The sequence below is a fragment of the Salvia hispanica genome, chromosome 4, assembly GCF_023119035.1.
Source record: "Salvia hispanica cultivar TCC Black 2014 chromosome 4, UniMelb_Shisp_WGS_1.0, whole genome shotgun sequence".
Taxonomy (NCBI): Eukaryota; Viridiplantae; Streptophyta; class Magnoliopsida; order Lamiales; family Lamiaceae; genus Salvia; species Salvia hispanica.
Genome location: NC_062968.1, coordinates 31,505,211 through 31,520,393, shown reverse-complemented (window position 1 = coordinate 31,520,393; position 15,183 = coordinate 31,505,211). Strand labels below are relative to the sequence as shown.

The window sequence follows — 15,183 nt, the reverse complement described above, 5'->3', positions numbered from 1 at the left end:
AACAAATAATTCTATTTTAAAGTGAGGAAAAGGAGTGAACAGATTGCATGCACGAAACATTTTGTTCCTTTTTCTTCGAGAAGTTTGCCTGATTCAATTTTTGAAGTTACATAATCAGTCGAAAAGAAAAAAAGAAAAAAGAAAATTGTAGCTCATCCTTGCAAGGTCATGAGTTTAGGTCATCAAACATTTGATCAACTTGGTCGATGCTCATGTAAGATAAAGGCTCAATGGCCGGCTCGCCATCATCCGTTATAGGGATGCCTGTCAATATATCCTCACTGTAGTCATCTGCATAAGTACATGCAGTAGAAATTAAAAATATATGCAAAGTTTGATGTCTGAGCTAAAGTCCAATTCATAAGCTTAGTTGTAAAGGAATATGTTCAAAATTATGTACCAAAAATCAACTTCATGGAGGTAGGCGGAGGAGTAGCCAAAAAGTTGAGGCTTGTATACGATACAATCGCAACAACAATCATCACCATTACATATGTTGGCACGCCTAGCTCCCAATACCTGATAAACGTATGGAGAAGATCACTAGATCAGCGATCTAATCTATAAACACTTTCTAAGCTCGATAGCACAACTGTTATAATCATCCCACATTAAGGATCTTGAGTTATATCAAGAAAAGATCGTGTACACTTTCTTACTCAAAAACAATGTTCTCCAGCCTAAGAGCATCATGATCTAATCGGGTTGTAAAATAAGATGAGTTGCACCCACCATCATGTTCAATAAAGTACTTTTAGCATAACAAGTAGTGTTGGGGGTATTCGAATAAAGCTCCAAAGTGTAGAATGATAAAGCGCACAAAAGTGTGGAATGATAAAGGGCAAGCATATATTCTACAGAACTAACCTGCTAGGGTAGTAATCAATTCCTATATACAGCAACCAATAGTCAGGAACATATGTCCTTATAGCGAAAATGCCTGTTAAAGAAAAAAACTCAATACATATCTCCAGCTCTAAGTAAAAAGAGAATCTGCACCTTGACATGTAAAGATCATGATTCAGGAACAATCCATTGCTATAAACCATCAGTAGTGTTTAGTGGGGAATATATACCCATGCAATTATTCAAAATGCCTGTTAAAGATGATATCTTGAGGAAAAAAAAGTAAATGCCACCCAAAGATGTTCAGCTCTAAGTAAAAACAAAACCTACATATTAATTCTAATCAACCTTTTATATAAATTAAAAGCAACTGCTAAGACAAGTTGAGACTCAAAACTCTAAGCTGAAGATGCCAGTTCTCTCAAATTAACAGTAAAGTAAACTTATTAGGAAGTTCCCCATGTTAATTAGCTATGAAGAAAAGCATACATACACAATTAAAGCACAAACAAATGATGATTTAGAAGCTCCCTAGTAATTGTGAGAATCTAGTAAGGTTTCTGTTTGAATAACATAGATGAAAATTTTCAACCTGCATCTATTACCACAATACATCAACATTGAACAGTGCTAGCTAGCAGCAACTAATCAAAGAAATATTGTCAAGATTGGGATTTTTTATAAATTTGTGGTCCAATCAACAACACGATTGAGATAGGCGATGAAATCGGAATTAATAAATGAGTGAAAAAGCAGTAGCAATCAAACCTATGGCAACGAAAGCGGTGATGGAGGCGAGGAAGCCATACAGTTGGGAAAGCATGGATCGACGGAGGGATGTGGTGGCAGATGGATTATTGGCAATGCCTTCACTTGTTTTACCTTTCTACCTCAAACTTTACCTTTTACTCTTTCTAATTTGATTCTACTTTGATTTGGTATCATGTCAATATTACATTTATCCAAACAAGATTTATATATTCTCTCATTTAGCAAGAAAATCATGCATAATTAGGAGGTACCATACATTCAATTTGGAGTACTAGATAGTTATGATGTGTTTGATAAGATACCCAAAATACAGAATTGGGCATAACTGTACTAATAAAACTATGTTAACTAGTTATAATCTGTCCAATTCATAGTAAGTCAAATAAATAGTTATCTTTGGGTTCAACAAATAGCTAGATTTTGTAACATTATTAGTTAAATTCATCAAAACATAAATAATGGGTATTATTACTAGATTTATAAATTGATGCAATTGGAATTCATCGGATGGTTATATATAGGAGTACTATATAAGTTTAAAATTTGAAATAGGTATAAATTTATAGTTTAAAACATTAATTTTAATCTTGTAGGAGTATTATTTATACTGTTAATTACTTCATCCATTCTTAAACAACAAGCTCTATGTTTTTTTTGTAACAAAAATTAGTATATTATGAATAGAGGAAGAGACTCATCTTACTGATAAATGATAATGACTAATGAGTAATGACACTAATAATTTATAGTACTCCGCCTCCGGTAGTAATATGCACTATGCAATAGGAGAAAATGGTAAGTCATAGTAGTATAATAAACAAAAGTAAATAAATTGAAATAACAAGGACACATTTATGGGCCTTTATCTATAAAAATAATTAATTTTTGTCGATGTACTAAAATAGCATAAAAAGAGTGCATTGAGCATTATTCCACACGTTAGTATTTAAAATAATGTAAATGAAAACTAGTACTATTATCAATGTTATCACAATAATAAATTAACAAGTCCAAAATGAGCTAAATCATACATCTGCCAGTGAAAAATCGACGAATCTGAATAGAATATAGCTGGTAGTATTAAACTGCATTGTTTTCTCTATTTTGGATAACATAATCCCACTCATGATTTGAATAATAAGAGACATTCCTTTTATGATTTTTTATTTCCCATGATTAGAATGACGAATTTATTTTTCATTATTTATAAAATTATTTAGTTAATCCCTGAGTAAAAGTAAAATACGCGACAAAACCCGACTTTTATTTGGATATAAAAATCACAGAGATTGAAAAGCAGAAAATAAAGATCATCCCTCTGTGTCTCTATATATAAATACAGAGCATATTGATTTTTAGCTGCTTGTCTTCTCCGCAGATCTTCACTTCTCCACAAGTTTCCCTCGCTCTTGGACTTTTGCACACAATCTAGGTGAGACAAGAGTTGATTATTCTCTTCAATTCCTTCATCCAAACCACTTTACATTAATCTTCTGTGTCTAAATTTTGGTGAGGAGTCGTGCAGAAAGCTAATTCCGTGAGCTTCCCTTTTGTAAAGATACCATTTTTTTTGTTTGTTTTCTTATGTCTCGTTTTGCGAGTATGAAATTTGATTCCTTATGTAAGAATTTATACTTGGTTAGCTCTTAGTTATACTTGATCTAATCTAGTTATCCTTTAAGTTAACTACTTCGCCTTAGAATTTTTACATCTTCTGTTCATTTATTGAAAAGAATCTGATCATTTTTATATTGACACGATTTTTGCTTTGTGTAAATTGGATTTTTTTGTATTTAGGTAAGCTGTAATCTGCATTTAGTAGCATATGGTTGTCTGGATTATAACTTATAAGCCCATTTTTTTGTGAAAAAATGAATTATGTTTCTCTCTGAATTAGTATAAAATAGGCTATGGAGATTGAACTTTTCATCATTGAATTTCCTTGTTGTAATCGTCTCAAAGACCTTCATGCATCCTTTTGAGCATATCTATCCGAAGTTCGCTTTCATGTTAATTACTAGCAATTGTTGCTAAAAAAGTTCCTTTTCATTTGAATCTTTTGCTTTGGTCATGCAATAGCGTTATTTCAACTTCAACCAGTGTCGTGTTTTTGTATTTCTCTGTGATACCGTGACATATGATCACTGTTTGGTTAATGGGAAATCACATAAAGTTTTAATGGTTACATACATTGGTCAATTTTCTTGGTTCTGAAACTATCTTCATCGATTGTTTAAGGCTGTCTTCTATTGTAGAAATAGCCACTCACCCTCCTAAATGTCTTATATGAGGGGAGGGTTATCCAAACTTATATACTAAAAGAGATAGGACCATTACCATGTTGATGTGGGACAAGAAACAAGGGTCCCAACTCCCAACAGCTATGCTGTTCTTCTTATTTGATTGATTTTTATGCTTAACAAAGCCATGTATCTGACCGTATGTTAAATACGTGCTTGCATGTAGATACTTCTGAGGCATGGGGACTATTGGTGATGCTGCAAACAGGGTATGTATATGTATATTCCTTGTTTTTGTTGTTCTTGAATATTGTTTTTTCAAATTGAAAACTTGATGCTATAGCTATGAAACCTAATTGCGGAGTTTTCATGTTCCTAATACAACATAAAGAGTTATGAATTCTAATTCAAACTGCACCGATATACATATTTTGAGGAGACACTCACTGTACATTCTAGCCCAATAGTTATAAACCGATTACTCGATTTCATTACCAGAGATGTCGTCTACTTTTTGTTGGTTATTCCCAGTGAAGTTCTTATATGTTTTTAATGTTGAAAGTACATAGTCCTAAAAAATATGTACTTGTAAATGTGATAGTTTTATGTATTACACGCATATCAAAAACCATTTGTTTCATTTTTGAGGTTTTAAGTTTCATCCAAGTATTTCAGAATTAAGTTTTTAGCAAGAGTATTTAACTCCATAACTTTTACTTGTTGACATATACTCTAGTTTAAGAGAGAAAACATAAGTATGGTGGTCTATGAATTATGATTTTGAGCTTCATGAACAGCATATCAAGGTATATATAAAGAAATCTCAAGCCAGAATGATTTACGGAAAGTAGCGTTGCATCTAATTTTGCATGCTAGGACACATCCACATTTGCATGACCTATCTGGCTGAATCCCATTTGCTGACCTGTGTTCCAACAATGTTCTTGTGGTAACTGATGGAAGGAGAGATATAATTGGCTTGTGTGAGAAGTGACAACAATCACTTTCATGGTCAGTCAACACTCAAAATCTAACACTTAAAAAGATTTCAGTTGCAAAATTGCTATAGATTATATAGCATTTAGCACAAAATCATGTCCTCTTATGGTAGGTGTTATACTAAGGTCGCTAATTAGAGTATAGGAAATTATCTATATTTGTAAATGTTCAGTAATGGTTCATGTGAAATTCTTGACTAGAGGAATTGTTATCATATACGGTAATATTTTTCATAAGAAAGGGCCATTGCGATACTTGTGCTATTGGTATAATACTATAAATATGGTAACACTTCTACAATTGATACGAGCTAATTTCATGTAGGAAGTAAATGGGAGCTCACTCCCAGATAAGAAGCCCACTGTAGTTTTTGTTCTAGGTGAGTTCTCTATTTTCTAAGTGATTATGCTGCAGTAATGTTGTTCAGAAGTTAGGTTATCATCCATAAGCTAACAAAATTTGTATGTCGAAGTTATGTTGTTAACGTCTATGGCTGTTCGTGTACCTCATTCCCCACAATTTAAATCTTATCCTCTTTAAATTTGAGCAGGTGGCCCTGGCAGTGGTAAAGGCACACAATGTGCAAATATTGTTCAACATTTTGGTTATACTCACCTTAGTGCTGGTGATCTTCTCCGAGCAGAGCAAAATTCCGGTTCTGAAAATGGGTACAAATGATTTTAACACTATTTCCATATAATGATGGTATAATATACGCACTTAAAATGGCATAAAATTCTACCTCCATTTTTTAAATGAGGCGTTATCTTTACTCACCTGTTATACTCTATAGCTACATAGGTCTTGCAATTAAACTTTTATTCACCAAATACTTTGTTTAACTCCAAGGATATCGGTAGAACTTTATATAATTTTCACTTCTTACATGCATATCCAACTCGTATCAATGGGATTTTCTCTTAATATTATGATCTGCAGGGAAATGATTAAGAACATGATTAAGGATGGGCAAATCGTACCCTCAGAGGTAACAGTCAAGCTTCTCCTGCGGGCAATGGGGGAAAGTGGAAATGACAAATTTCTTATTGATGGTTTTCCTCGTAATGAGGAGAATCGTGCCGCATTTGAGTCTGTTGTATGTCTTCTTCCCTTTCACTCTTCCTGTTTATAGCTACACATACACACACAAATGTTACCAGTATATAGGTCTACATTTTGTATGCTGTCACAAATGAACATGGCATAATCAACCGTTTTTTTGGGTATATGTGTCTTCTAGTCTTATTATGCTAAAAGATATTGCGATTAATGAATTTCATTTTTTTCTCATGCTGCATGTTGTAAAATTTTATTTGATCAATTTGCTTCTGAGTAGAAGAATAGAACATATGTTTCATGTTATATGACATATCTCCTGGCCTTCTGTCTTGGCAGACTGGAATTGAGCCTGAATTTGTACTTTTCTTTGATTGTCCGGAGGAGGAAATGGAGAAGCGTGTGCTGAATAGAAACCAGGTTATACATACTTTTGTTGCATGGCTCTAAACTTCACATTGCTCATGATGATAGTATAAAAAATTGATATAATAATATTATGTAGAAAATTGACATAAAGTAAGACTGTATAAACTGCCTCTGTAGCGCAGCTCATGTGCCTTCAATGCAAGATCTTTTCAATAATTTTCATCTTGATTTTGAAATTTATTTAGCCTTATCTTCTCTCATCATCAGTTTCTTCTATCTAATTCAAGGGTAGAGCTGATGATAACATTGAGTCAATAAGGAAGAGATTTAAGGTGTATACACAGTCTAGCCTTCCAGTGATTGAATACTACGATTCCAAAGGCAAGGTTCGAAAGGTAATTTGTTTCACTCTTCGTTCTCAGAGGCCAAAATGCATTGGTGTGGCAACTGACATGTCCTTAAACTCAGATTGATGCTTCCAAACCAGTTGAAGAAGTTTTTGAGGCAGTCAAAGAAGTCTTCACCTCACTTGATGATAAGGTAAAACACCACCGTGATGTTTTTGGGAGATGTATGAGGAGAAAGAAATTTAGAAATGGTGCAACAAAATGCAGTTGGATGCGATGCTTATTGCCTTCATGACCTTAGGCTAGCTAGCAGAATAATATGTATATATCTAATCGAGCTTTTGTTTTGTGTTACTTATCTATGTAACAAATATGAACGAAAGCCAAGTCTTTGGTGTATTGGTCTAGGGTTATTGCACACCACACCAGTGTCGACATATGCAACTATTTTCCCTCCTTTGAAATGATGAATGAACTATGGAAATATGTGAGGGACGAAGTCGTAGCTGAATTTGTTTTTATCCTGTGTGTTGCTGCAGGTTGCTGCTTGAAGACTCTGCTTATTATTGCATTAGATTCCAGCATAGGTACTATCTATTCTAGCTTTACATTTGTTGAAAGTCTGTTTCAACCATAAATTTAATAGCTTAAAAATGGTGAAAGGCATTTGCAGGTGTTAATGGTGCCATTTGTTAATGTTTAGATTTAGATTATTTCTGAGAGGAGGCTATATTGTAATGCGATTGTTATAGTTCATCAGTGGCCAATCATGTGGATGTGGTCAAACCATGTTTTTCTTTTGGTTTCAATGTTGATAATATAAATTATTATAAACATTATGTGCAACAGATTACTTGAATTGATAATCAAGTTAAATTATGATAAAATAAAAAATTACTACTACAACAAAAAAGAAGAGTAGAAAAGAAACAATAAGAGAAGCATTGCACATAACATGGAGGCGAGCTCATCATTAAGAGAGTTGCATAATGTATGTTAATTTTATTTCTTTATATGCTGAGGAATTTAGTATGGTATATAGTTCAATTATTGCACGTGGTATATAAAAAATTTTTAAAAGTTAAAGCAAAGTTTATCATTGTTGAATACTATTACTTGGTGAGGTGAGGTGGATGGTCGTCAAATCATTAATGTACTCATCTTATGCGTGCTTTCACATTTGACCCCAAAAACAAATCTTATTTTCTTTCCTTTATTAATTCATGGAGTATTATAAGATTAATAATTTTTACCCACGAAATTAAAACAATAGAAAATAATGTTACTCCATTATTTTATTTATTTTTAGTTATGGAGTAGTTTACACAATTTAGTTTCTCATATTCTAATAATGTAAATAAAATAAAAAAACAATTTTATCAGACTGCGTCATTCTACATAAGAAACCATGTATCCATTATCCACGGATTTGATGCAATTCCACAAAATCAAGATGGAATATCTGGAGCCGGCTGTCATCTCCGGTTTGCGCATCTTATCTACTTGATTTTAGTTTTCCGAATGCATATCTGAATTCTGATGCTTTCGCGTACATTCCTATTTCGTATCCTTTGATGTTTTTGTTTCCAGTTCAGTGAGAATAAAACATTATGCTCTTAATTTTAGGTTTGGAAGGAAATTCTGAAGAAAATTGACATGAAAAACACCTAATTACAACATAACTTGAGTAATCCATTCTGAAATTTTTGATGTCGAAAATTTTACATGAGTTTTTCTGAAGCTACTAGCATCACAGGTGACAAGGCCTTGTGATGGTTGGTTGATTCTGAGTATTTAGATATGTGTTTAAATCATAGGCACTAGTATGAGTAGACATGAAGATTTCTATTTAGATAAGAGTTTAAATGTGGAATGTGTGAATCATTTCCCTGGTGGATTTGGCTTAGTCAAGGGATGGAAGCCGTGGTCAAGGCTGGCTCGCCAGATTTTCTCAATATCAAACATCATGTTTCCACACTCATGGACACCCCACCCTTCTATACCGTGTAGTATTCCAGCTATACGCCATGCACTCATAACTCGTCTTGGCAACCAGTTCTGTGGCGTTCACATTCAAAGGAAAAGATGACATTTAGGTATTGTCCTTGACAAATTAATTATTAGGAAACTTGGATTGTGCCTAACCTCGCAAGAGTCAACATTTTCTAGATGCTTGGGAGCCAGCATTGCTGGTGTACTGTTATAGAAGCAGTCTCTGCGCATTTTCTTTGGAGGAAAATGGGAAATGGGAAAGAATAATGTTCCTTTGGGTGCACTCAGCTGTTCGTCTTCACTTAGACCGTCTCCCACTAACCATATCTGTGCAAGTCACAATTTGTATTAGCACAAGCCTGAGTCACACAACCACACATTACTTTCATTAAAACTACCTTTGGGGCATTGTGCTTAGAGAGGATCAAATTGTCACCGGTTTCTTTTGTAAGTTTTGCTTTGATTTTTTTGTAGTCATCCTCGAATCTGGTATATACCTGTTGCAATTCGAGGAATATGATGTCAATTAACTGATAACATATTCATCCTTTCATTTGTGCAATCATCCAATTATCCATACCTGGATTCCTTCTTGGCATAAAGAAACCGCAATGGAGTAGGAAACCTTTGTTAGGTTGCCTCTAATGACAACCTCAGTTATTCCTCTCGGAAGGCTATTTAGCACAACTGCAACTGCTAAACTACTTCCATCTACCAACTTCACTTTTAGCTGAGGGTGCCTACTTAGGAACAGTTCGCCATTTTTATTCAGCTCCTCGCCCTGCATCACATGAGTAAGAATATTACGATCATTATTAGTTGATAAGGTTTATGATACAAAAGTATCCGGTTGTGACCCTGTTACTTGCCTGATTCAATAGGCCTAGGCTCAACACCTGGACGCCCATAGCATCAGCTTCTAGTATACTATCCTCAATCATACTATTTATTGCTTCTCTCTGCCATTTCATGTAGTACTGCAGAAACATGATACAAATGTTAGGAAACTTCATTTTGCATTGCAACATACGAATCTAAATCAGTGTATTCTTTACTTGAATGCTGTATTTGGGAATGGCCCATGTTTGCAGTTTTAGTTGTTTGAAGACATTCCTCTCAACAATGAATGTGCGCCCATAGATCCAAGTGACGAACATGGACCAAAGAGTGATGGGCCACATTAACCACAAGTACCACTTGGATTTCTGAGGGCCAGAAGCCAAGTGTGCAAATCCTAGGCGGAGATGATATATGGATTCTGGTGTTGTGAGATGGGTCAGATGCACCACATCAGGTGCTTCCTCCTTCCTTACGAGTGAGCTTTCATATAATGAGTCGGTAGATTTGTCCGCGGTACCATATACATAATCATAAAATGGCATGAAAAGTGAGTAGTTGGTGCGGAATTGGGTGTGATGCAGCGAGTGGTACCTGTTTCAGAGAATATGTAGTCAGCTGAAATGAACTATCACAAGGTATTTGAGCATTATAAGTGCTCATTAAGTATAAGACAACTTTATCTTCACAAATAACTTTTCTAGGTTATCCCTGCATCGAAACTGCTATGGTAAGGAAGAATCATCGAGAATATGATACTTTAAATAGTACCATCACAAATAACTCTTCTAATGCTGGAAGTGGAACTAAGAAGATAATTTTATGTCTGTCAAAAGCTCCAGATTAGCCTTTTGTGCATAAAACAAATTTTCTTGCTAGTTATGCCATGAACGTCTATCATTCAGTGATAATCTTAAGAACTATATTGTACTAGTGGACTAAGATGAGATTGTACATGAAAGTGTAGTGAAAGCTCAAAACAAGAGTTACTAATAGGACAATACGACATACTTTGTTGACTGAAGCTAACAGAAGATATAATTGACCACCAAATTAGAAGCAAGTATATAAATGCGTTTATCTTGGAAGATAGTGGGACATAACGGTAGGGGACCAGAGAATTTTTTGGTCATGTGGTCAAAGTAAAGTTGGATTGGTATTCTCAGCCAAAACTAGGTCCCACTTAACAAGAGTACATGGAGATTGGAAGCTGAAGGAAACACTAAACTGAAGATTTTTAGGAATATCTTCAAAAAAATTAAATTAAGTCATGGATCAAGATACTTACGAAGGCGTGTACATGAGGTACTTTAGGGGTGGAAATATTGAGAAGAGCTGTTTTGGAATGCACTCGAAGTTGCAGTGGCCCATGTTGTTCATGAAGTCGATATAAGTAAAATAAACAGTCACAGAGAGAATGGAGATATTCTTCATGTAGATAGTTGTGAAAAATGGCAGCGAGAACAACAAGAAGTATGCAATGTGCTCCGCAAATGGGTGAATTACAGCTACAGAAACAATGGAATTCTTGAGTTAGTAAGGGTTACACAGTAATAACTTGATATTCATGCTTTAACTGCTTATTACAATCACTAATTAATTGGGAGACACTATAAGAGGTGGTGGGGATGGGGAGGGGGACATAAGTATAATTCTCTACTAACATGATTGGGCTGAATTACTGAGTGATTTTATAGTTACATTTTTGTACATTATACTAAGCTGTAGCTTAGTGGAGCATATATGTGTTCTTACTAAATCATGAATGATGAAATCATAAAAGAAACTCAGAGGTTGATTTAATCAGTCCTTTACTTTATAAGCATCTGAACATATTTTATTCCTCTTATGACACGTGATGAAAAAGTAGAGATATACAAATGGAACTGATGTGAATGCTTTTATGATGCGTGCATCACTTGCAATGCCGCAGTGTAATTTTGAGGTGTGGTTACTTACATGTAATAGGTTCAGTGACAATGGAGGAGTGATGGTGGGAATGGTATCGAGAGTAAAGGAAGTGGTGGTGCAATGCCCGATGCAGCCAGTAATACAGGAACTCCACTGGGCCAGCATGAACCAGAAATGTCCAGATCACCCCATCTGTCCTCCACCAGGGGAGATGTTTAGCTGCCTCGTAAAACAAGGGCACTGTGTAGAGCATAAGCCCACTCAGTATAATTTGGTCATCCCTGTGAGTCACTTTCATACTTGGTTAGGTTGTTTCAAAATTATCCATTGGATGAGTAAAAGGAACATTACCAGTTTTTCTCTCTATCGACTTGCTCGAATTCGATGCTCTTGTCTACTATCCTGTTATTTCCTTTTGCAGTTCGGTAACGGGAGAGTGAAATCCATAGTTGATTGTGCACCATCCTCCACAACAGTAAAGGTAACACCAAGAAATTTGACAAATCTCTCTCATTTTCTCCTTTAACCATGTATGGGTAGATTGAATATCCTACTGAGGGAGCCAATACAATGTACTGCATCAAAACTTGAAAAAGTTAGGTAAAATATCACCTACCTAACTGAAGCACAAATAAGCTCAGAAGTGAATATGTGCCGACACACACAATGGGCAAACTCAGCATTGTTCTAAACAAGTTGAAGTCGTAAGTTAAGGTAATGCATAACACACTCTTTCTTTTTCTTTTTCGTCAATGCAGATAAATGCAAGAAGAGAAGAAAACCACCTTGTAGTCCCCAAGCCATGTCCACGGCCATTCAGTGAGAATCCCTGGTTTGCTAGCCATTTTTCCTCAACCGGTCAGCTTTTTTCTCCAACTTAAAGTTTTGGCACAATGAGCATTACATATATATAACAAAATAGTGGTGTTACTAATGGTACACTAGCTTAATCTCATTTAAGTCCAGTCCATCTAATACCTACCTGGGGTGGGCAGCTGTCTTACTATATGCCTGGTCTCCTAAATTATTATCAGTGCACTTGGACAAACATAGAAAAACTTGGCGACCTAATATTAGATGTATAATTGTTACAAAGTGTGATAATGTAGCATGGTGTGTTTTTCCTGTGGATAGCTGTGGTGCATTTATGAGTTTCACCAGCCCAAATTGATGAGTGTCGGCTTACAATGTCAACAGTATTCTACAGTTATGGTTGGGCATTCACATCCAAGTTTAGGCAAAGATTTCTGATCTCTTGCTGCTTGCTTTATTTCTTCTTTCCAATTTGACATAAGCTGCACCCAATTGACAACTGCCTGCATTTCTCCTGTGCCACCTTAAAGTTTTTTACATTAATTGACCTTAGTATTTAGAGTTGGCTAATGTTGTCCTAGATAATACAGTAGACCACTAATTGTGAATTATACATCATAATTCTTGTACCAAATTAGTGATATCAGACACTGCTTAAGGGAGTCTTAGTCACACATTATATCATAATAATAATTGATACATGTAATTATGTGTTGAGGTGGTGGAGCATTGAATGATTTTATCCAATCTTGACCTTTTTTGCAAGGTGGTTCTTACCTAGCTTTGGATCAACGACCCCTGCGCTCTTACATATCACTGTCAACAATTTATTGAAAGGAAAAAGAAACAACATAAAAAACTCTTGAGACAAATTTTATAATGTAAGATAATTTGTCATTTGTGCTGAAATTTACTCCCCATCCCAAGGTATACTATATTTGTTTTAACAAAGGGTAGCAAGAATTAAATAGGGATTGCAGCGCATATCTGTTCTGTACCATATATCTTGATTTGTGTGATTTTATCTATAGCTAAAACATAAAAAAGGGAGCAATGAGAGTAATAAATATGAAATTATTTCTTTATTTAATAGTGTGCAACTAACTAATCGTACACCACTTTTAAGGATTGATGCAATTCAACGGTGCAATAAGATATTTTCATTTGAGGAGGTTACAAAATTAAAGTTTTGGGGTGGTAAGAAGATGGTGTTTCATGTTTCAGTTGTTCTATATGTTCAAGCTCAACCTATTAAAGAGGAGGGAGGGGAAAAGCATACTAATAAACAGGTCTATTATATAAGTTGTACTTGTGTTCAAAATTTTGCATGTGAACTAAATTCTTTGCTTCTAAATACACAAAAACTTTCAATTGTTTTGGTTTTCACACGGTTGTCAAATCATGATGACTTAATGTATAATTGAATAGCTAAAAATATAATTGACTAGCTGAGGTGACATCGTAAATATTTAGTTACATCGCTTAGTACACTAATCGTCTAAACTTTAAACCATCTCGATTTTTCAACGTCCACCTCAACATTTATTTGGAAGCAATTGACAAACGAGTAAAAAATTACTAAAACGATTACTTAAATATTGGACTCTAGAAATAGATTCTATTGTTGAAAAAGATGATTTAACCGTTTACAGGATTCTAGGGTATTTTTCAATATCAGTGTTTTTGAGAGTTGTGACATTATAAAGATGCAAGGGAGTTATGGAAACTAGAGATATGTGTGTATTTAATATTATTAATATAAATAATTTTTTAAATAAGTTAATTAATGAAATAAACATCGATATTTTCTTTTGTATAATAGTTGTAGAAAAATAAAAAAACATCACAAAATAATAGCAAAAAGAAAATTTTTAATTTTTAATTGTAAATTATGAATAAATTTTGAAATAAGTTAATTAATGAAACAATATAAAATATGAAAAAAAATTTTGTGTATAATAGCTGAAAAAAAAATATCTCAAAAAATAGCAAAAAGACATATTGAAATAATAAAAGCCAAACTGAGCTTAAGGGGAATTGAACAGACAAGGAAATTGCTTGGCATGATGACTTGCCGCTTGCACTGATCAATTGGTTAGTAAAATTGGATGAATATTTAATCCATGAGATTATCTGCAATGGAAATCTCCCATTTTATATCACACCTTTACCCCTGCAATTAAATCCTCTTTATTTTAAATTATACAAAAATTGTCGATTCAACCAAATACTTTTTCTTTATTCATAGTCCATACTCAATCTCAATATTATTTTGTCTTGCAAACTGAACATCACCTATGAATACAAAATATATAAAAATAAAATGTGAAATTGTTGGGGTTCAATGATCCCCAAGCCCTTATGTAGGTCTGCCATTGACAGTAGATCCAACTTTTGATTCACTTGTGAGATCTGCTGTCCAGGGAGGACCACCATGACTCCTCTTTTATGGTTCGAGATTTTAGTTTATTAAAAAAAAAAAGGACCACCATGGCTCCTCTTTTCAAGAATCCATACGTCCTTTATTAATGTGTGGACAACTATCTCTAAGTTTGGGTTCAACCTTAATTGAAAAAGAAAATGAAACACCATGCTAATAAAGTACTGTATCTTCATAAACCAAGAATTGTGAGATCATCCACGAGTTCTTCAATTCAAGGACAATTAACTCTGTATGCTACATTGGCTTTGCAGTTCATTTGCAATTAATAAGGGAGGCAGGAGGCAAATAAAAAAACAAGTTGCGATGATAGATAGGTATTACTGTATTAGCATGTTCATTTATCATTAATGTCTATATTTAATAAATGAACATTCTCGACATCAAACACTTCTCTAATGTGAAATTGCTTTCAAAACTCGCAAGTCATTTATGATAAATTCGTTTTCTAATAGAATTTGTGAGATAGACATAATAGGAGGTTAAACGTGGTTCTAGTTGGAATTACTTCATCCGTCTCCCAATAAGTGCCTCACTTTAATTCAACACGAATTTTAAGAAT

The 15,183-nt window shown here is 34.3% G+C and overlaps 3 protein-coding genes and 1 long non-coding RNA gene across 12 annotated transcripts; 2 read left to right on the top strand and 2 right to left on the bottom strand.

Annotated features, from left to right (window-relative positions):
- Window positions 1-48: 48 nt before the first annotated feature.
- Window positions 49-1,796, bottom strand: LOC125221528 (phosphatidylinositol N-acetylglucosaminyltransferase subunit P-like). Its single transcript, XM_048123646.1, has 4 exons — window positions 1,615-1,796; window positions 868-940; window positions 401-519; window positions 49-291 (listed from the first exon to the last, which is right to left on the bottom strand). The coding sequence occupies exons 1-4, from the start codon at window positions 1,667-1,669 to the stop codon at window positions 167-169; spliced, it is 372 nt and encodes a 123-aa protein (XP_047979603.1). The 5' UTR covers window positions 1,670-1,796; the 3' UTR covers window positions 49-166.
- Window positions 1,797-2,903: 1,107 nt separating this feature from the next.
- LOC125218610 (UMP-CMP kinase 3-like) lies at window positions 2,904-11,586 on the top strand. 7 transcript variants are annotated; one of them, XR_007175986.1, is made up of 11 exons: window positions 2,906-3,049; window positions 4,084-4,126; window positions 5,181-5,235; window positions 5,407-5,524; window positions 5,796-5,952; window positions 6,252-6,332; window positions 6,569-6,676; window positions 6,750-6,821; window positions 7,168-7,215; window positions 8,012-8,112; window positions 11,426-11,586. XR_007175986.1 is itself a non-coding variant. In XM_048120315.1 (10 exons), exons 2-9 carry the CDS (start codon window positions 4,097-4,099, stop codon window positions 7,177-7,179), a joined length of 633 nt encoding a protein of 210 aa, XP_047976272.1. In that variant the 5' UTR covers window positions 2,906-3,049; window positions 4,084-4,096; the 3' UTR covers window positions 7,180-7,215; window positions 11,426-11,586. The 7 variants fall into 7 exon arrangements, 6 of the variants coding, with proteins under 6 accessions (XP_047976266.1, XP_047976272.1, XP_047976271.1 ...); XM_048120315.1 differs by lacking the exon at window positions 8,012-8,112; XM_048120314.1 differs by lacking the exons at window positions 8,012-8,112; window positions 11,426-11,586 and adding an exon at window positions 7,302-7,462.
- Window positions 8,312-12,282, bottom strand: LOC125218609 (very-long-chain aldehyde decarbonylase CER1-like). 3 transcript variants are annotated; one of them, XM_048120306.1, is made up of 10 exons: window positions 12,154-12,282; window positions 11,720-11,943; window positions 11,417-11,649; window positions 10,746-10,965; window positions 9,676-10,051; window positions 9,490-9,597; window positions 9,201-9,401; window positions 9,019-9,117; window positions 8,774-8,947; window positions 8,312-8,686 (listed from the first exon to the last, which is right to left on the bottom strand). In XM_048120306.1, exons 1-10 carry the CDS (start codon window positions 12,211-12,213, stop codon window positions 8,510-8,512), a joined length of 1,872 nt encoding a protein of 623 aa, XP_047976263.1. In that variant the 5' UTR covers window positions 12,214-12,282; the 3' UTR covers window positions 8,312-8,509. The 3 variants fall into 3 exon arrangements, with proteins under 3 accessions (XP_047976263.1, XP_047976264.1, XP_047976265.1); XM_048120307.1 differs by having other exon boundaries at window positions 11,720-11,849; window positions 12,127-12,256; XM_048120308.1 differs by lacking the exons at window positions 10,746-10,965; window positions 11,720-11,943; window positions 12,154-12,282 and having other exon boundaries at window positions 11,417-11,433.
- On the top strand, window positions 11,717-12,501 carry LOC125218611. The gene is made up of 2 exons (XR_007175987.1): window positions 11,717-11,849; window positions 12,127-12,501. It is a non-coding gene; the product is annotated as an uncharacterized LOC125218611 (long non-coding RNA).
- The last annotated feature ends 2,682 nt before the right edge of the window (window positions 12,502-15,183 follow it).